This window comes from Symphalangus syndactylus, chromosome 22, assembly GCF_028878055.3.
Source record: "Symphalangus syndactylus isolate Jambi chromosome 22, NHGRI_mSymSyn1-v2.1_pri, whole genome shotgun sequence".
NCBI classification, from domain to species: Eukaryota; Metazoa; Chordata; class Mammalia; order Primates; family Hylobatidae; genus Symphalangus; species Symphalangus syndactylus.
This window is the reverse complement of record NC_072444.2, coordinates 27,778,300-27,798,559: the sequence shown is the minus strand read 5'-3', so window position 1 is coordinate 27,798,559 and position 20,260 is coordinate 27,778,300. Positions and strand designations below refer to the sequence as shown.

Below are 20,260 nucleotides of genomic sequence, written 5' to 3'. Positions count from 1 at the left end.
AAACCCTGTCTCTACTAAAAATACAAAATTAGCTGGGCGTGATGGTGTGTGCCTGTAATCCCAGCTACTCGGGAGGCTGAGGCAGGAGAATCGCTTGAACCCAGGAGGCAGAGGTTGTGGTGAGCCGAGATCGCGCCATTGCCCTCCAGCCTGGGCAACAAGAGGGAAACTCCGTCTCAAAAAACAAAACAAAACAAAACAAACAAACAAAAAACCCTCCTCCTATACTCCTCCTGTATCTCTACTATAGTAGGTGTGTCTCCTTGGCCTCCTCCTTGTCCACCTGGAGTAATGAACCACAGGAAAGAAAAAATATCCCATCTTTAATTCACTTATTTTCTTTCCCTATCTCTGCCTATATTTACGACAAAGGCTTATTCTTTTTGTGTGGCACCAACACATATCTTTGTCTCCCCACCAACTGGACCGGAACCTGTACCCTAGTTTTTCTGTGTCCCACCATTGGCCTAGCTCCTCCTAATCAACCTTTACCCATCCCATCCGTCCAGTATCTTAGAAAAAGGAGGGCCATCCAAGTCATTCCTTTAATGGCCACCTTAGGTATAACCTCTGGGACTGGGTTGGGAGCAGGAGGATTAACCACCTCCTTAACATACTTTAAAGCTCTGTCAACAAAATAGCAGGATTCATTAGAAGATATGGCCCAAAGCCTTATATGAGTCCAAGACCAATATCCAAGACATTTCTCTCAGTGTCATAATTTTTGCAAATGCAGTTTTAGAAGCACTAGGTTTCATTTAAGCCTCAGTATCACTCCATTTTAGATGAACCTGTGGCTGAGTGAGGTCAACATTTTCTCAGAGTAATACAAGGATAAATAATGGGCCAGGTGCAGTGGCTCATGCCTGTATTCCTAGCACTTTGGGAGGCCAAGGCAGGTGGATCACCTGAGGTCAGAGGTTCAAGACCAGCCTGGCCAACACAGCAAAACCCCATCTCTACTAAAAATACAAAAATTAGCTGGGCATGTTGGCATGTGCCTATAGTCTCAGTTACATGGAAGGCTGGGGCAGGAGAATTGCTTGAACCCAGGAGGTGAAGGTTGCAGTAGGCCAAGATCACACCACTGCACTCCAGCCTGGGTGACAGAGACTCCATCTCCAAAAAAAAAAAAAAAAAAAAATGGATAAATGATGGAGTCCACTTCTTGGCCTTGTGGCCAAAATCAAGTATAATAAACAATGGAGCCATAGTTGGAACCCAGTCTCTTTCTAGAGCCTCGTCATTCACAAACCTGGTCGTTGGGACCCACCTGCTTCTCCTTTCCTTGGAGAATCAAAGCCATCCCCTCAGCTTGTCTACCGTAAGATGACTTGATAAACACATGGCTACATTCATCAATATCACTTCAGTATGCCCAGGAGATTCTTGTCCTACAAGACAAATGCTGCAAATAACTTTATGGTTCACTCCAGGAACTTCCTGGAAAGGTTCATCAGCTCTTCAATAGAAAGCATCCAATGATAGCTTAGACTCAAAACTCATTCAACTAGCCACCAGCAAATCCTCATCATGCTGTGCTGACATATGTGAAAGGATTACATCATGATTTGCTAATCCCAAGGAGGCTGAAAGACTCATCTGAAACTATATGTTTTGATCTTCAAAAATATGGACTAAGCGTGGTGGCTCACACCTGTAATCCCAGCACTTTGGGAGGCAGAGGCAGGTGGATCACAAGGTCAGGAGTTCGAGACCAGCCTGGCCAACATGGCTAAACCCTGTCTCTACTAAAAATATAAAAATTAAATTAGCCAGGTGTGGTGGCGTGTGCCTGTACTCCCAGCTACTAGGGAGGCTGAGGCAGGAGGATTTCTTGAACCTGGGAGTTGGAAGTTGCGATGAGTCGAGATCACACCACTGTACTCCAGCCTGGGCGACAGAGCAAGACTCCGTCTCAAAAAAAAAAAAAAGAATAAATACCCCAATGTTGTCTCTCCTACTCTGAGACCCTGCTAGTGAAACTGCCACTGCAAAATTATGACTGAGACGGTGAAAGAGATCTGACCTAACCAACTCCACCTTCCTTCTGACCTCCAAGCTGTTCTTGTTCATTCCCGGGCATGGGCTGAACTAACCTGGGGAGGAACTTAGTTTATAGTTTAGAAAAAAGAAGATAGCAGCCCTTTTCTCAAGGTAGACCCCCTTCTCGTTAGCCAAAAGATTAGAAATGATGGTTTAGCAGTCATGCAGCTGAGGATTCAAGATTCTGACCCTCCCCAAATTGCTCCTAGGCATAACATCACTATTGCAAAACCTCAGGTCAGTGCCTGAGATATTTTGCAGATCCTGCACTTGATGGATCAGCTGGCACCACCCAGATCGATAAACTGGCTTATCTCATCTTGTGGCCCCCACCCAGGAACTGACTCAGCACAAGAGGACAGCTTCGACTCCCTATGATTTCATCTCTGACCCAGCCAATCAGCACTCCTGACTCACTGGCCCCTCCCCATCCACCAAATTATCTTTAAAAACTCGATCCCCAAATGCTCTGGGAGACCAATTGGAATAATAATAAAACTCTGGTCTCCCACACAGCTGGCTCTGTGTGAATCGCTCTTTCTCTATTGAAATTCCCCTGTCTTGATAAATCGGTTTTGTCTAGGCAGCGGGCAAGGTGAACCCACTGGGCGGTTACACTAGGGCCCTGCAATGGGAGTGCCTTTCACTTCCCTGGTAAGCACCAGCTTTGTCTTGTGTACAGGCAGTGCCAACTCCATGGGCCTGTGACCTGTGCAGGTTCCAGGATCCTGCCCACAGAAGGGCAACTTCATATCTGGCTTGGCACAGGGTAAGCACTCAGGAAACGTCAGCTATTAGCTAGTGACGATGTCCTGACCCCACCACGTCTGGCAAATCCTTTTCCTCATGGAGCCTGGATTCTGGACTCTCCTCCAACAGGTGAGTAATTGTTTCTAGACCCACGTGCTTCATTCAGAAAGTGGTCCACCTTTCCCCCAAAGCTTCCCCTGCTATAGCTTTTCCTATGTGCAAGGCCTAAGCCTCAGCTGCATGCTGGGCTGACCCTTGGATACAGCCTGACTCTGTGCCAGGAGCCTGGCAGGCTCTGGGGAAAATGCCTGGTAGAGTGGTCCCTGGAACTTATGGTTTCTGCAGAGACTGTGGCATCCCAAAGACCCGCTTAGAAGTCTATGGGAGCAGAAGGAGGTGACCCTGTGGGATGTGAGCTGCATATGGGCAGAAGCAGGAGGTCGGGCAAGAGGGAACGGTGTGGAGCAGTGTGGAACATGGAGCCTGGATTCTGAATGCATGCTGCATTTGCTGGGGTGAGGAAGGCGAAGAGAACTCTGGAGAAGAGGTCAGGGAAGAGGTGACAAAAGGTCACTGAGGGGAGACAGATGGAAAGGGAAAGGCACATGGCAGTTGATGAGTGGAGGGTCACAGGAGAGGGCCGGGAGGGGATGCTTCCATTTTCTCCCAGGTAAGCACATAGCATCAAGTTGAGAGATGCAAAGACAAAGGCAAGAGAGAATAGTTAACAAACTTCAGGGTGGTCGCCTCGAAGAAGCAGGACCAGGCCTGCTATTTTAGTATTACTTAAGTTTGTGTATGTTGTACCTTAATAACCAAATTCAAGATGCCACTTCTAGAGGCTATTCAATGCAGTTTTTGTTGTTGTTTTGTTTGTTTTTGAGATGGAGTCTCGCCCTGTCACCCAGGCTGGAGTGCAGTGACGTGATCTCGGCTCACTGCGATCTCTGCCTCCCGGATTCAAGCCATTCTCCTCAATGCAGTTTTAACTGCACAAAATCCAGACAGTGGAAGAAAGTTTAGGAGCTTTTGGCAGCAAAATTCCCAAGGTGGAGCAGTTTCAAGAAAACTCTGATCAGTGGGGCTGCATGGCCAGTGCAGACCCGTAAATCACAAAGCAAGGCAGCCAGCTCCAATAGATGCGTTTGGAAGGCTGCTCCCTTCCAAGAAGAGACCCTAGTGTCCCAGCAGTCCCTGACCACCATGAGGCCTGCAGATGCAGCTGCAGCGGGTCACCATGTGCATGATACAACCATGCATGAAGGGTGAAGGGGTCGGCAGCTCAGCCCTGGAGCATCTCTCTTAATCAACTTCAGCCCCAAGTCATGGGTGCTTGGAACTTGGACCTGTTGATTCTCATCGGCTCTATCTAGGCAGCAGGCAAGGTGAACCCACTGGGTGGTTACACTAGGGTCCTGCTATAGGAGTGCCTTTCATTCCCCTGGTAAGCACCAACTTTGTGGACAAAGCCCAGGAATCTGTATTCTAATACCCTCTCCCTATCTCTCCACCCTCATGATCTTTATTAGGCAAACTCAGGGGAAGCTGGCTATGCTAACAGGGCGGCTGCCTCTTTAGCTACATTTGCCAAGAGAGAAGGGCAGAGCTGTCTTCTCCAGGTCTCAGCCTCACGGTAGGCTCTGGAACCACCGCAACACAGGCCGATGCGAGCCACCTGTCCTGCAACTGCCCCCTCCCCGCCCTGCACAACACATCAGGAGGCAATCAGTTTACCAGACACATAGGAGAAAAATAATTTATTTATTTAATTTAAAACAGCAAGACTTCAGCTTCCACCCAGTCAGGGCTTGCATTACAATTTTGCAGGTGCAAAACCTCACACTTTTGATGCCATGACTAGAAGTTTGTAAAAACAATTTTTCTTGTCGTGGACACGTGAAGAGTTCTGTTTGCACCCTCAGCCTGGGCCAAATAATAATCTTTATTTAAAAACAAAACAGAGCAAACAAACCAAAAAAACCTCAAAAGCACAAAGAGGCAGAAAGCGGCTGATAAACCTGGTTAAAAGACCAAAGTTCAGAAAGTGCATGGGAGAGGGACGCTGAGCTGAGGACACTGTTCCGGCTGCAGTACGTGTTATGGCTGAGGTTACACTTGGGTGACTCAGGGATGCAGGCAGATGAACATTAACCACACTAACAGGAGAAAGAAGCCCACTGGGGCTGTGCAAAGTGTCCAAGGAGCACAGCCCCTTTTGCCCTGATCAGATGTAACAGCCCCTCGTTTGAGCCCAGGAGTTTGAGATCTGACTGGGCAACATGGCAAAACCTTGTCTCTACAAAAAAATCAAAACTGAGCCAGGCCTGTGGTCCCAGCTTCTCAGGGAGCTGAGGTGGGGGGATCACTTGAGCCTGGGAGGTGGAGGCTGCAGTGAGCCATGATTGCTTCACTGCACTCCAGACTGGGCGTGATGCTCCAGACAGCAAAACCCTGCCTCACAAAAATAAATAAACTAAAAAGAAGTAACAGAAGTAACAGCCCCTCCTGGACTTGCTTTATTTTTTGAGATGGCGTCTCGCTCGGTCACCCAGGCTGGAGTGCAGTGGTGCAGTCTCGGCTCACTGCAACCTCTGCCTCCTGGGTTCAAGCAATTCTCCTGCCTCAGCCTCCTGAGTAGCTGGCACTACAGGCACATGCAACCACGTCCAGCTATTTTTTTTTTTTTTTTTTTTTTTTGTATATTTAGTAGAAACAGAGTTTCACCATGTTGGCCAGGCTGGTCTCAAACTCCTGACCTCAGGTGATCTGCCCACCTTGGTCTCCCAAAGTGCTGGGATTACAGGCGTGAGCCACTGCGCCTGGCCCCCTCCTGGACTTTTAGGATGTGACTCCCTTCCCATCCAGCCTTTCTGTCTGAGCACTACTCACCCAGCTAGACTGACTTGGTAACTGGATCTAAGAAGGAGGCGATATTGCTGTTTTCGAGGTCGGTGGGCCAGAGGCCTGGGCTAAGGCACTCAGACAAGCCCCCGCCCTGCCCACCTGGTCACCAACCATTCACAGTGATCATTCATCTGTGGCAAGAGGTGGGCAGCGGAGGAAGCGGAATAGAGATAACCGATGTGTAACTTTTTGGAGGTTTTACAAAAGCAGATAGAGTGGCCAATGGCATCAAATAAATGGAACGAGAACTTAAGCCCGGGCACCCGGAGCGGGTGTTTTCTGAGCCCTCAGCTCCCTCTACAGGCCTTTCCTGACCACAGCCAGCCCATTTGGGGAGCCATGTCTCAGCCCTGGATTGGGTACGGCAGGGAGGGCTCCAGACGCCCCTGCTGAGCCGGGTTGATTCTAACACTATTCCTCTGTGGCCTAGTATTGTCTTTTCTCTTTTACCTGTAAATCATGTTCTCTTTTGCAGCAAGCAAATTCCTGAATTTTTGCTCCCTTCTAGAAGCTCAAGTGAGGGTCTTTACCAGAGACATACCCAGAGATTTGTTGTAATGTCTTTCGGGGAATCCAGATTTCACTTACAGAGGCTATTTCTGCCAAGTGGCTTTCCCTGGAGCAGCCCAGAGCTGTTGTTCAATCCTAAAGGGATGTTTGTCTCGCTAATTTCCATCAAGAAATGTGTTTTCTTGGACAGGCACAGTGGCTCATGCCTGCAATCAAAGCATTTTGGGAGGCTGAGGTGGGTGGATCACCTGAGGTCAGGAGTTCGAGACCAGCCTGGCCAACATAGTGAAAACCCATCTCTACTAAAAATACAAAAAATTAGCCGAGCATGGTGGCGCATGCCTGTAATCCCAGCAGCTTGGGATTGGGAGGCAGTAGAATCGCTTGAACCTGGAAGGCGGTGGTTGCAGTGAGTCAAAATCACACCACTGCACACCAGCCTGGGCAATAGAGTGAGACTCCATATCAAAAAAAAAAAAAAAAAAAAAAAAAGAAACAAACAAACAAAAAGAAATCCATTTTCACAGGAAACCAAAAATGAGCATTTTGGACACAGTCTGCTAAATGATTATTCCTTTCCTGATACAGATTTTGGTTTTGAGAGTCAAACAGGGATCGGCAGCACAGCATGACTTTGGTTTTGATTCAGAACCATTTTACTAGGCTCAGGAAATCATGCTTTGTCGAGTTCTGATGGATTCCAAGGGAAATCACCTATCAGGTAAAGCTGTACCTTCTCTCACCAAGACCCTGGAGGTAGCATTTCCACTTCCATTCTTTGCCGATGGCTCCTGTGACTGAACACAGAAGCTGTTTTCTGAAATAAGATGAAAGCGTTTGTGGAAGAGCCACAGAATAAAAATAGAGATACAGGTGCTTACTTTCTTTTCTTTTAAATGTAAATAATCGCTCCATGATCCATGCTGCCACTTACCCCAACTGAATACCAAAACAGCCGAATCCTTTTGAATCCTTTTTTTTTATTTTGAGACAGGGTCCTGCTGTTGCCCAGGCTGGAGTGGCAGTGGTGCCATCCTAGTTCAATGAAGCCTCAAATTCCTGGGCTCAAGGGATCCTCCCGTCTCAGCCTCCTGAGTAGTAGGGACTACAGGCACGCACCACTGCACCAGCTCTGGGCGACAGAATGAGGCTCCTTCTCAAAAAAAAAAAAAAAAAAAAAAGCTGACTCTGAATCTTAAAACCTTCACCTTTAGGAAGGAATAGTATTTGTTTGAGACCGAGTTTCACTCTTGTTGCCCAGGCTGGAGGGCAATGGTGTGGTCTTGGCTCACCGCAACGTCCGCCTCCCAGGTTCAAGCGATTCTCCTGCCTCAGCCTCCCAAGGACCTGGGATTACAGGCATGCATCACCACGCCTGGCTAATTTTTGTATTTTTAGTAGAGACAGGGTTTCATCATGTTGGCCAGGCTGGTCTTGAACTCCTGACCTCAGGTGATCCACACGCCTTGGCCTCCCAAAGTGCTGGGGTTACAGGTGTGAGCCACTGTGCCCGGCCTAAGGAATCGTATTTGGATTACTCATCTCTCCGGCCACTTTACTTACAAAAAACTAAACTAAGAAGTAAATAAGCCAGAACCCCTCCCCACTCATCCCCTTTGGTCTCCCCAAGAACAGGAGGATTCTAAGAAAGGAGCTGGAGAGACAGTGGGGTCTTTGGGGGTTCCCTGAGACACCTCTTCCTGCCCTTGTTCCAGCCTTGGAATTGGAAGGAGGGAACCTGTGTCTGAAGTGACTGACAGGTGGGGACAGGAGCGTGGATTCGGGCCTGTGCTTGACACTCAAACCCAAGCTACAGCAAGGGTTAGCAGCTCACGGAAGGAGAGGCCAGGAGGCCCGGGGAGACTGCTGTCCCTGAGCAGCTGCGCTGGGCTGTGCTCACCCCGGTGGTCACCACGCAACCTCAGGGGAGCCTTCAACCTGGTGAATGGCAACTGGTTCCTCTGTTGAGCAAAGTCTCCAAGGAAAGCTGGGTTCTCCAGAGAATCTTAACACCCTGACCAGCCAGGAATCTGCTCCATGATGTCTGGATGGGGACACATCTCTGGGGCCCCTGACAGCTTATTTAATCACACAGAAGATAGGTGCACAGATGCGGGTCCCTCAAATTGTAAACAGTGCAGTGTGGTCCTCAGGACACCAAGGTTCACCAGGTGGAGGCACCATGGCCGCAGTCGTGGACCACTGGTTTCCCTGAATCTCATTGCTACCCTTATGCAGATGAACACCCACCCCAGTGGGCCAGGACACTGGTACCGGTGGAACTTGCTGCCCGAGGATCTAGGAGGTAGAAGAAGCTGAGCTGGCAGCTGCTCTCCTAATGGAGCCGAGAGCATCAATAGTGGGGGCTTCTGGTGCAGCAGACATGCACTTCTGCCCCTGCAGCAGGGACTCACAGAAGTGCCTATCCCCAGGAAGGCAGCACCTATGCACAAAACTAGAAAGGACAAAAGTTCAGGTGCTTGGAAGTTCCCCTGGGGTCCCTTGGGATTCCTGAGATTCTGCTGGCTTGGAAGGCGCAGGAGCCTTGGGAGTGCCAGCCGGGCTCTTGGTGGGAGGCTGAGAAGAGCAGCAGCAGCAACAGAGAGAGAAGAGCCGAGTTCGGACGGCGCGGGTGCAGAGGACGAACATGATGCAGTTGGCACCTCCCTGAAACGTGTTCCCGATACCCTGCCGGGAGAAAAGGAGCTGTGAACATGGGGCTGGAGTTGGTCTCAGAAACACACGCGCTGTTCCAATTAAGAGAAACGGCTAGGCTGGGTGCGGTGGCTCACACCTGTAATCCCAGCCCTTTGGGAGGCTGAGGTGGGCAGATCACTTGAGGTCAGGAGTTGAAGACCAGCCTGGCCAACATGGTGAAACCCTGTCTCTACTGAAAATACAAAAATTAGCTGGGTGTGGTGGTGGGCGCCTGTAGTCCCAGCGACACGGAGGTTGAGGCAGGAGAATCACTTGAACCCAGGAGGCAGAAGTTGCAGTGAGCCGAGATCCCACCACTGCACTCCAACCTGGGTGACAGAGCCAGACTCTGTCCCCATATCCCCCCCAAAAAAGACAGAGAAATGGCTAACACACACACACACACACACACACACACACACACACACACACACGCATACACACACACACACACACACACACACGCATACACACATGCATACATGCACACACATGGGGTAGCTGGGAAGTGCTGTGGACCCCAGAACCTCCCCCCATCCTCCCCGCCATGGCTGATCTGGGATGACCTTGGCAATGGGCCTTCACCAGGGCTCCAGGTCTTCTTGGCTGGGAAGGACCCAGGATCAGTCAACTCTCCTGGGGCTACTCCTAGGTCACTGGTGAGCACCTCACCACCCCAGACCACACTGATCCCACTCTGCCTTCTCTCTTCAAGGCCCCATCTTGGGCAGAGAGGAAGGCACAGCACAGTGGGGCCAAGCTCCTCCCTGCAGCTGTGCCTTGGCCGACACTGGGGTGCAGCCACTGTGCTGCGGGAAGGAATCAGGCTGTGCCTCCTGTGGGGGCAGGGATGACAAGGGCCAGGGAAGGCAGACCTACATGCAGAACCACCAGCACCGGCGTCCGCACCGCCGGGGAGTCACAGAGGGTCAGCACGAACCGCACGGTGCTCCAAACCCGGAGGCAGATGAAGATGAGCGGGATGAGCACCAGCTTCTTGTCCGCCATGGAGGAGTGGCGCGGCAGGCGGTACTCGTCGGAGAGGATGGGCCGGTACTCAGAGAGTGCTGTGTGCTGTGTGGGGACAGCGAGGGCAGACTTGAGTGGATGGGCACCCTCCCGCCATGTCCACCCAGGCTGCCCAGGTCTTCCCAGGGACTTGAACTAGCTCAGGGAGGTAGCGGAGATGTGTGGTGGAGCCCAGATCCTTCTCCTGAAGCCTGACTGCTAGATCCTCTGCCCAGTCCCCATCTCCACATGGAGGTCTCAAAGTCATCTGAAACAGCTCACATCCAAGACAGAAGACGGATCTCGACCCCTGAGGCCAATGCTCCTTTCCCGGTCTCAGCTCATGGAAACAACAGCTTTCTCGCTGCCCAGGCCAAAGCCTTGGGACTCTGTTTTGACCCCTTCCTTTGTCCCATAGCCCACATCCGATCCCCAGCAAGTCCTGCAGCCCCCTTTTTTTGTTTAAAATAGATGCAGGGTCTCCCTATGTTGCCCAGGCTGATCTCAAACTCTTGAACTCAAGCAATCCTCCTGCCTCGGCCTCTCAAAATGCTGGGATTACAGGCATGAGCTGCCACCGTGCCCACCTCTCACTTCAAAACAGATCCAGACTCTGGGTACTTCTGCCACCTTCTGCCACTGCCCCCGTGTCCAGGCCACGTCACCATGTCTCTGGATGGGCTCCCTCCTCCGCCTCTGCCACCCCGTCCTGCTCCCCACTGCAGTCCATTCTCAACACAGAAGCAGCAGGGCTGCTTGAAAACCCGATTCTGCTCCAGTGAGTCCTCCACTCGGAGCTCTTCAGCGCTCCCCACTCCACACGCTCCTTACCGTCACAGCGGGGCCAACCCTGCAGCCACACCGACCTCCTTGTTATGCTGCAGACACGCAGCACCCCCGCCCCAGGGCTCCGCACTGGCTGCTCCCTTGCTCTGGAATGCCCGTCTCCATCTGTCCCCAGGCTCCCCCTCCCGCCCTCTTCAAGACTTTGCTCAAGCAGCACCATCTGGATAAAGCCTGACACCCCTATTTAAACTGCACAGAGGCTGGGCGCAAAGGCTCATGCCTGGAATCCCAGCATTTTGGGAGGCCGAGGCGGGCAGATTGCTTGAAGTCAGGAGTTCGAGACCAGACTGGCCAACATGGTGAAACCCCATCTGTACTAAAAATACAAATATTAGCTGGTTGTGGTGGCACGTGCCTGTAATCCCAGCTACTTGGGAGGCTGAGGCAGGAGAACCGCTTGAACCTGGGAGATGGAGGTTGCAGTGAGCCGAGATTGCGCCACTGCACTCCAGCCTGGGCAACAGCAAAACTCCAGCTCAAAAATAAATAAGTAAATAAATACATAAATAACCGCACAGGCACTTCCTAGATAGTCCCATCCTCACGTTCCGCTCTTTATTTGAGTCTGTTTCCCATAGATTGTCTCACCCTCAGTCCCAGGATGTCATTCACCCTTGTTCCTCGGGCTAATTGCTTATCATCGTCCTCCCCTCCAGAATGCAAGCCCCCTCCCTGCACAGGGATGGCCTGCTGTACCCCCAGCCCACCCACCTCCTCTCCAGAAGGAGAACAAAAACGTGAGCTTGAGCCAGCCTTGGCTTTCCTCCTGGGAATGTCTTTCATGAGAGGAAGGAGGAGATTCCTTCCAGATCAAAGCTGAATTTGTAAAAATAGATGAAACCGCCCATGATGAAGATGTGCTTTTTTTGGCCAGGAGTGGTGGCTCATGCCTGAAATTGCAGCACTTTGGGAGGTCAAGGCAGGAGGATCGCTTGAGCCCAGAAATTTGAGAGTAACTCGGGCAACAGAGTGAGACACTGTCTCTACAAAAAGTTTAAAAATTAGCTGGGCGTTGGCCAGGAGCAGTGGCTCATGCCTGTAGTCCAAGCACTTTGGGAGGCTGAGGCAGGCAGATGACTTGAGATCAGGTGTTCAAGACCAGCCTGGCCAACATGGTGAAATCCCGACTCTATTAAAAATACAAAATTAGGCTAGGCACGGGCGCAGTGGCTCACACCTGTAATCCCAGCACTTTGGGAGGCTGAGGCGGGAAGATTACTTGAGGCCAGGTGTTCAAAACCAGCCTGGCCAACATGGTGAAACCCCGACTCTACTAAAAATACAAAATTAGGCTAGGCGTGGGTGCGGTGGCTCACGCCTGTAATCCCTCTAGCACTTTGAGAGGCTAAGGTGGTCTGGATTACTTGAGGCCAGGAGTTCAAGACCAGGCTGGCCAAAATGGTGAAACCTGTCTCTACTAAAAATACAAAAAAATTATCCAGGCGTGGTGGCACACGCCTGTGGTTCCAGCTACTTGGGAGGCTGCGGCATGAGAATTGCTTGAACCGGGGAGGCAGAGGTTACAGTGAGCTGAGATTTGCCATTACACTCCAACCTGGGCAACAGAGCAAAACTCTGCCTTAACAACAAAAACAAAATTAGCCAGGTGTGGTGGCACACACCTGTAGTCCCAGCTACTCAGGAGACTGAGGTGGAAGAATAGCTTGAACCCAGAGGTGGAGGTTGCAGTGAGCCAAGATTGAGCCACTGCACTCCAGCCTGGGCAACACAGTGAGACGCTGCCTCAAAAACAAAAAATGCATTTTTGAGCCGGTCCTGTGCCTGGGACGCTGAAGGCCCAGGGGAGGGGAGATGCCCAAGGTATTCTGCCAGCACCTGGTGTCTTGTGGAGTCACTGGTGCATCGTGGTATCTCTCAGCCCCCAATCTTCTGCAACTAACCTGCTCAGAGCCGCCCTCCTCCTCCTCCTCCTCCCCCTCCTCCATCTCCCTCCCCCTCCCCCTCCTCCTATGGCTTTTAGCAGCAGCCCAGGGAGCTGGCAGTCCCGCTCCACCCCTCCGAAACCAGTAAGGGAGCTACAGGGTGGGGCAGCTGCAGGAACTGCCCACTAGCTTGGCTACCGTCTGCTCCTAGTGGTGCCTGTCCCAGCTCACCGATTCTTGGCTCTTTCCTAGCTAGAGGCAACTAACACATTCTCAGCTCCCTGCCCACTTCTATCCCGTTTTTCTGAAACATTTGCTGATTTGGAAAAGAGGACCCATTGTCACCCGTAGGGGTCAGCCTCAGCCCCGCAGGCTTCCTGCCCTGCCAAAGGAAAGGCAGAAAGACACACAAAGGGCATCTGTAGAGGAGAGTCCTGGGCAGGGTCTGGCGGAGCACCCGGGAGCCTTCATCAGGGGTCCCGGAAACTTTCCAGGGCAGTGGAAAAGAAGAGGAGGTGAGAAGGGCATCCATCACCCGGGCAGGAGACCAACTACTAATAAAAGGCTAGAAGAAGACAAAAGATGATTTCATTTTTTCTTTTTTTTGAGACAGGGTCTCACTCTGTCACCCAGGCTGGAATACAGTGAACTCCCAGGCTCAAGTGATCCTCCTGCCTCACTGTCTCAGCCTCTCAAGTAGCTGGGACTACAGACATGAACCAGCACACCAGCTAATTTTTTTTTTTTTGAGACAGAGTCTCTCTGTTGCCCAGGCTGGAGTGCAGTGGCGCCATCTCGGCTCACGGCAAGCTCCGCCTCGTGGGTTCACACCATTCTCCTTCCTCAGCCTCCCGAGTAGCTGTGACTACAGGCACCTGCCACCACGCCTGGCTAATTTTTTTGTATTTTTAGTAGAGATGGGATTTCACCATGTTAGCCAGGATGGTCTCGATCTCCTGACCTCGTGATCCAGCCACCTTGGCCTCCCAAAGTGCTGGGATTACAGGCGTGAGCCGCTGCGCCAGGCCCTAATTTTAATTTTTTTTTTTTTTTTTTTAGATGGAGTCTCGTTCTGTGGCCCAGGCTAGAGTACAATGGTGCAATCTCGGCTCACTGCAACTTCTGCCTCCTGGGTTCAAGTGATTCTCCTGCCTCAGCCTCCTGAGTAGCTGGGATTACAGGCACCTGCCACGGCGCCCGGCTAATTTTTGTATTTTTATTATAGATGGGATTTCACCATGTTGGCCAGGCTGGTCTCAAACTCCGGACCTCCGGTGATCTACCTGCCTCGGCCTCCCAAAGTGGTGGGATTACAGGCGTGAGCCACTGCGCCCAGCCTTAATTTTAATTTTTATTTATTTTTTTGAGGTGGAGTCTCGCTTTGTCGCCCAGGCTGGAGTGCAGTGGCGCAATCTCAGCTCACTGCAACCTCCATCTCTTGGGTTCAAGCGATTCTCCCGCTTCAGTCTCCCGAGTAGCTGGGACTACAGGCGTGTGCCACCACATCCAGCTAATTTTTGTATTTTGGTAGAGATGGGGTTTCACTATGTTGGCCACGCTGGTCTGGAACTCCTGACCTCAAGTGATCCACCCACCTCAGTCCCCCAAAGTGTTGGGATTACGGGCATGAGCTACCGCACCCAGTCCAAAAAGAGGATTTCAGACCAATGGGAAGTCCCACAGCCATCTCCAGCAAGGACTCCACCTGAGGCAGAAGCGGGGTCTAGGGCAGGTGAGAACTGGTTACATTTCCAAGCAAGAAGAAAAGAGAAAACTAAAGGTCTTGACGTGAGAAGACACAACGGGAGTGGAGGGCGGGGATTAGGTGTCCAGATGGCCACAGCCGCAAGATGCATCCTGACTCAGAAATGGCTGCTGGGTGGACAGAATGGCCTACAAGATGGGTACACACCCTCCTACAATTTCAGCCCTGAAAACTCAGAGGGCAAATAGAAACACAGGGACTCATGCCAGCAAGCCTGCAGGATAAGCCTGGAAGTCTGAATTTAGAGCATTTCCTCTGGACCTATCTTACTGTCCCAGCCACTCCTCACATTGAATCTTTGCCCATAGTTACTTGCACTTCTGCCTATCTCCAGGAGGGTGGGATCCATGTCTGAGTCCTCAAGATAAACTCCCATGCTATACAGCACTTTGGTGCTAGGAGATGCTCAGTAAAAACATACTGAATGAGGCCGGGCACGGTGGCTCATGCCTGTAATCCCAGCATTTTGGGAGTCTGAGGCGGGCGGATCACTTGAGGTCAAGAGTTCGAGACCAGCCTGGCCAACATGGTGAAACCCCGACTCTACTAGAAGAACCAAAATTAGCTGGGCGTGGTGGCACGTGCCTATAATCCCAGCTACTCAGGAGACTGAGGCAGGAGAACCACTTGAACGTGGGAGGCAGAGGTTGCATTGAGCCAAGATTGTGCCACTGCACTCCAACCTGGGTGACAGAGCAAGACCCTGTCTCAAAAATAAATAAATAAATAAATAAATAAATAAAACTAAAATAACATACAGAATGAGTGACCGAGTGGATCAAAGAATGGCTTAATCTGTGGCCTTTTGCAGGCATTTGCTTGTGGCCAGGAGGAAGCCCCTAGTTCACATGTGCAGACTGGGAGGCAAGAACAAGGAGGAACTGGGCCAAGGTGTCAGAGGAAAGCCATTCTTTCCTAGGCTCTCCAGCCAGCCCAGCCTACCCATTTCTGAATTCCGGAAACTCCTGCCATTTAGGATATAATAAATCACTAGGAAAAGTTAGGTGAGTTATTTGCATCATTGATTGTGAAATTCCACAGTCATCCCTTACCCTGGGGCAGCCCGGCCTTGGGTCCGTCCTCACCTTTTAGCTAAATTCCTCAAGTTTAAGCAGCCACCACAGGCCGTCCACCAGGGGGCAGGAGAGGGCCATGACCGAGGATACAGCAGCCCTGTCCGCAGCAGCCCTGTGCCCCAACAGGCTCTTAATCGGCTAAGCCTCATTTCCTTATCTACAAAGGAGTAACAGGACCCGGCTCCTAACGGGGCAGCGGGAACCAACACAGGATCCGTGTAACACAGCATGTTGCATGGTGTCTGGTGCACATTAAGTGCCTGGTCCCCCCTGGCCCATCACTGGTTCTGTCCCCAGAGACGCAGCCTGTCCCCTCGGGTGGCCAAACTCAATGCCAGGCCTTGCACCTGGGCACAGGGGTCATGCAGAGGGCCCTGAGCTCTGAGGGCAGCGCCTACCGCTCTGTTGATGTGCTTCCGGACCAGGAGGTACAGCAGAGGCAGCAGCACATATGCCAGCAGTTCCCACAGCTTCCCCGTCAGCAGCATCCACAGGACATGGTCCTTGGCCTCCAGGTCGATCCAGCACCAGCCCACAGACACGTCCGAGGCGTCAAAGCCAATCTTCTTCAGGGCGACGGCTGCCACGGTGATGACCAGCGGGACCCCCCAACTGAGGAAGGAGGAGAGAAAGAGGCATCAGGGTCAGGCCATGGCTCCCGGCAATGTCAGCCCTCGCAAAAATGACGGAGGACGCCCTTCAGAAAGGGGATGCTCTCCGGAGTCTGGATGGCACAGTGGCCCTGGAAAATAAGAAGGGGTAGGTGTTGCCCCGGGAGCCTGGCTGTACTTTAGAATTCTTCAGGGACTGGCATTAGAATGGAGTGACGTGGGACAGCCAGCTCCCAGGGTGTGCCCAGCTTCTTTTGCATACATGTGTGTACAGAGTTCGAGACCAGGCCTGCCAACATGGTGAAACGCTGTCTCTACTAAAAATACAAAAATTAGCCGGGCGTGGTGGTGCACACCTGTAATCTCAGCTACTTGGGAGGCTGAGGCAGGAGAATCGTTTGAACCCAGGAGGTGGAGTTTGCAGTGAGCTGAGATTGTGCCATTGCGCTCCAGCCTGGGTGACAGAGTGAGACTCTATCTCAAAAAAAGAAAAGAGTTTTGTATACATGTGTGTACAGAACACATGGCCAGGCAGGTGTGTGAGTGTTTGCTGCTGTCATGACTGTTGTGAGTCACGTCCTGCTGTCCCAGGGTTCAGGCCTGTGGTGCAGACACCGGTGCTGCGTGAGGCCTGTCTGGTTTCTGTTCCGGGAAGCCTTGGGCACCAGCATGCGAACACCTGTCCATGCTCGTGCAAATGTGCCACAAACGATCAGCACCCCCTGGTCAGCCCTTGGGTTTAGGAGTGCACACATCAGGGGCTTAGGGTTGCCTGGGCGGGGAATTCCAGGGTTCTGCTTACCTTCGGCAGGCTCTAGGAGGGGGAACATGGGCTTTGGGCAGTGCGTCCCTTTGGCCTTGAGGACTTCTTACACAATGGCGGGGAATGGAACCTGGCAAAGGTCAACGGGGACCTTTGAAGGCATAAAGCTCAGGTAGGGGCCCCTCCAAGGGCAGTGTTGGGCTCAGTTTTCTTTTTTCTTTCTTTGAGACGGAGTCTCGCTCTGTCACCCAGGCTGGAGTGCAGTGGCACAATCTCAGCTCATTGCAACCTCCACCTCCTGGGTTCAAGCGATTCTCCTGCCTCAGCCTCCTAAGTAGCTGAGATTACAGGCGTGCACCACCACGCCCGGCTAATTTTTATATTTCTAGTACAGACAGGGTTTCACCACGTTGGCCAGCCTGGTATTGAACTCCTGACCTCAGGTGATCCACCTGCCTCAGCCTCCCAAAGTGCTGGGATTATAGGCCTGAGCCACCATGTCCAGCCCAGGCTCAGTTTTCTAGAGCGCTCTCCCACAGCCAGCCACACAGCCAGGAGTAGGCCCCTTCCCTGTGGTCCTTGAACCAGTCTGTTCCTTACACAGCAGTGGAGTACACAAAGGCTACAGTGGCTCCTGAGAGAGGCATGTAGTGGGGTAGTTAAGAGCTTGGATTTCAGTGTAGTGGGCTTGGATTTTAGTGTAATGGGCTGGATCCAAGTCCCAGTTCTGCCCCTACTCGGGCAAATTATTTAGCCTCAACACGCCAGGTTCTCTGCAAAGTGTAGGTGACGACAGTGACTACAGGGTGTCATTGTAGGGTCGTTATGAGAATAAACAAATACATGTGTGTACAGAACACACGGCCAGGCAGGTATGTGAGTGTTTGCTGCTGTCGTGACTGTTGTGAGTCACGTCCTGCTGTCCCAGGGTTCAGGCCTGTGGTGCAGACACTGGTGCTGCGTGGGGCCCGTCTGGTTTCTGTCCTGGGAAGAAGATACAAGTACCCCTGTCCTAGGTCAGGCGCCTGGAGGGCAAAGCCTTAGGTAAACAGGAATGATACTATGATAACTATGAGATCAGAGTTCAACGTGAATCTGAGGCCAGAATGAGGCCAGGAGAACTGTGCTTCAAGGGGTTCTCCCAAATGCTGCAGGGCTGGCAGAGCAGGCCGGGCAGGGATGAGGATGGGAGGGAAAAGTCAGTTCCCTGGGACTGGGAAGGCCTCATGCAGGACGCTTCCAGAACAGAGGGGCCCTGGCCAACCATCCCCTCTGCAGCATTCTCCCGTCCCCATTGGCCTCTGTAGGGAAGGGCAGGAGGGCTGATGGCAGAGTCACGTCACCCTCAGTGGCCTCGGTGGCAGGAGGCAGCATGTCCTGTTGGAAGTCACAAAGACACAGGAGCAAAAAGACCACAAAAGGCCAGGCGCGGTGGCTCATGCCTGTAATCCCAACACTTTGGGAGGCCAAGGTGGGCGGAACACTTGGGGTCAGGAGTTTGAGACCAGCCCGGCCAACATAGTGAAACCCCGTCTCTACTAAAAGTACAAAAATTAGCTGGGCGTGGTGGTGCATGCCTGTAATCCCAGCTACTTGGGAGCCTGAGGCAGGAGAATCGCTTGAACCTGGGAGGCAGAGGTTGCGGTGAGCCGAGATCATGCCACTGCACTCCAGCCTGGGTGACAGAGCAAGACCCTGTCTCAAAAAACAAAACAAACAAACAAAAAACAAAAACCACACACACACACACACACACACACACACACACACACACACACACACATACCACCCACAAAAGGTAAGAAAGTTTGTTTTAAAACTCATGACGGGCTGGGCGAGGTGGCTCACGCCCGAATCCCAGGACTTTGGGAGGCCGAGACACGTGGACCACCTGAGGTCAGGAGTTCGAGACCAGCCTGGCCAACACGGTGAAACTCCGTCTCTACCAAAAATACAAAAATTAGCCAGGTGTGGTAGTGCGTCCCTGTAATCCCAGCTTAGTGGGAGGCTGAGGCGGGAGAAACCCTTGAATCCAGGAGGTGGAGGTTGCAGTGAGCTGAGATTGCGCCACTGAACTCCAGCCTGGATGACAAAGTGAGACTCTGTCTCAAAAAAAAAAAAAAAAAAAAAAGTAAGCAGCTCTTAAAGTGCCACCATGCCAATCCTCCAGCCATAATGCGCTGTTCCTCGTTACTTTACAGTTGCAGGATTCCGCTAAGGAATTCTGGGAAGGAGGTGAGCACTGTATGTAGGAACAGTCTCCCTTCAGGAGGCTGGTCTGGAGCTGGGGTCACTCAAATAGGGGATTCCCCTCTGAGTTGGGGCTGGGAGGGTCACGGTCGGCACAGCACTCCTTTGGGCTCCCCCTGCATCCCGACAGGCCTTATGGGAAGCCGGGGGACCACACGGACCTGCACTCTGTAACTTTAGGGTTGCAGTACTAAAGCTACAAAGCGGTAGATTTCTTCTGTGATACTGAGTTTGTGCTGGGAAATAACCAAAGGGAAGGTCAAATAGGCAGAGGGTTTTGAAAGGGTTAAGAATGTGGGTTTAAATTAGCCAGGCGTGACAGTACACACCTGTAATCCCAGCTACTCAGGAGGCTGAGGCAGGAGAATCATCTGAACCCGAGAGGCAGAGGTTGCAGTGAGCCGAGATTGTGCCACTGCACTTCAGCCTGGGTGACAGAGCGAGACTCCGTCTCAAAAAAAAAAAAAAAAAAAAGAATAGAAGAATGTGGGCCTGATCAACAGGGAGGGGTTGTTTGAACACACAGAAGGAGTAGCTGTGTGAGGGCCAGAAGCTGCCAGAGGGTGGTATTTGAGAGAGAGGAGGTAAGAGGTAGAATCAGGGAGCCAGTGGGAATGGAGAGGGTGGAATGGTCCAATGATCCTGCAAAGCAGGCTGGGCAAGACTGACTCACGTACAGGCATGGACAGTGGTGTGCTGGGAACATTTCACAGCTGGTTCTCCAGAAAAACATAGACGTATGCATGTGTGCATGTATGCATGTTTACACACACACGTTTAAATGTATAAATTTCACCTGCAGGATGTGAAGCGTACAATTTATAAATAATAAAGTATACAATAATAATACTCCTTCTCTATTGTTCATTTCATGCAGCCAATTGATTCTCACAGAATGCTTTTGTTGATTTCAGCCAAACCCTGGATTTTGCCAACCTGTGGATGCAATCAGCAAATGAAAGAGCTCCGCGGCATGAAGTTAATTGATGCTTTCATTTCCCTTAACGAGATGAAAATGAAATAAGGAAGAAATAGGAAACAAGACATATGTTGGTTGCTCATGTCACTGGTTGGTGACATGAGCAACTTCTTTGTTGAATCAGGTACGAGTTTTCTTCCCCCCACACTGGGAGACTGTTTCCTCAATTTTT

General features: G+C 51.5%; 1 protein-coding gene across 2 annotated transcripts in view; it reads right to left on the bottom strand.

Annotated features, from left to right (window-relative positions):
• Positions 1 to 4,538: 4,538 nt before the first annotated feature.
• The window catches only part of GPR157 (G protein-coupled receptor 157), a 29,086-nt gene continuing 13,364 nt past the window's right edge, over positions 4,539 to 20,260 (bottom strand). The window contains exons 2-4 of one of the 2 annotated variants that reach the window (XM_055262488.2): positions 15,884 to 16,097; positions 9,787 to 9,981; positions 4,539 to 8,898 (exon numbers count right to left, since the gene is read on the bottom strand). In XM_055262488.2, coding sequence (XP_055118463.1) covers positions 8,683 to 8,898; positions 9,787 to 9,981; positions 15,884 to 16,097 — 625 coding nt within the window. In that variant the 3' untranslated portion in view covers positions 4,539 to 8,682. The remainder of the gene's footprint in view (positions 8,899 to 9,786; positions 9,982 to 15,883; positions 16,098 to 20,260) is intronic. The other variant, XM_055262490.2, reaches the window with a different exon arrangement.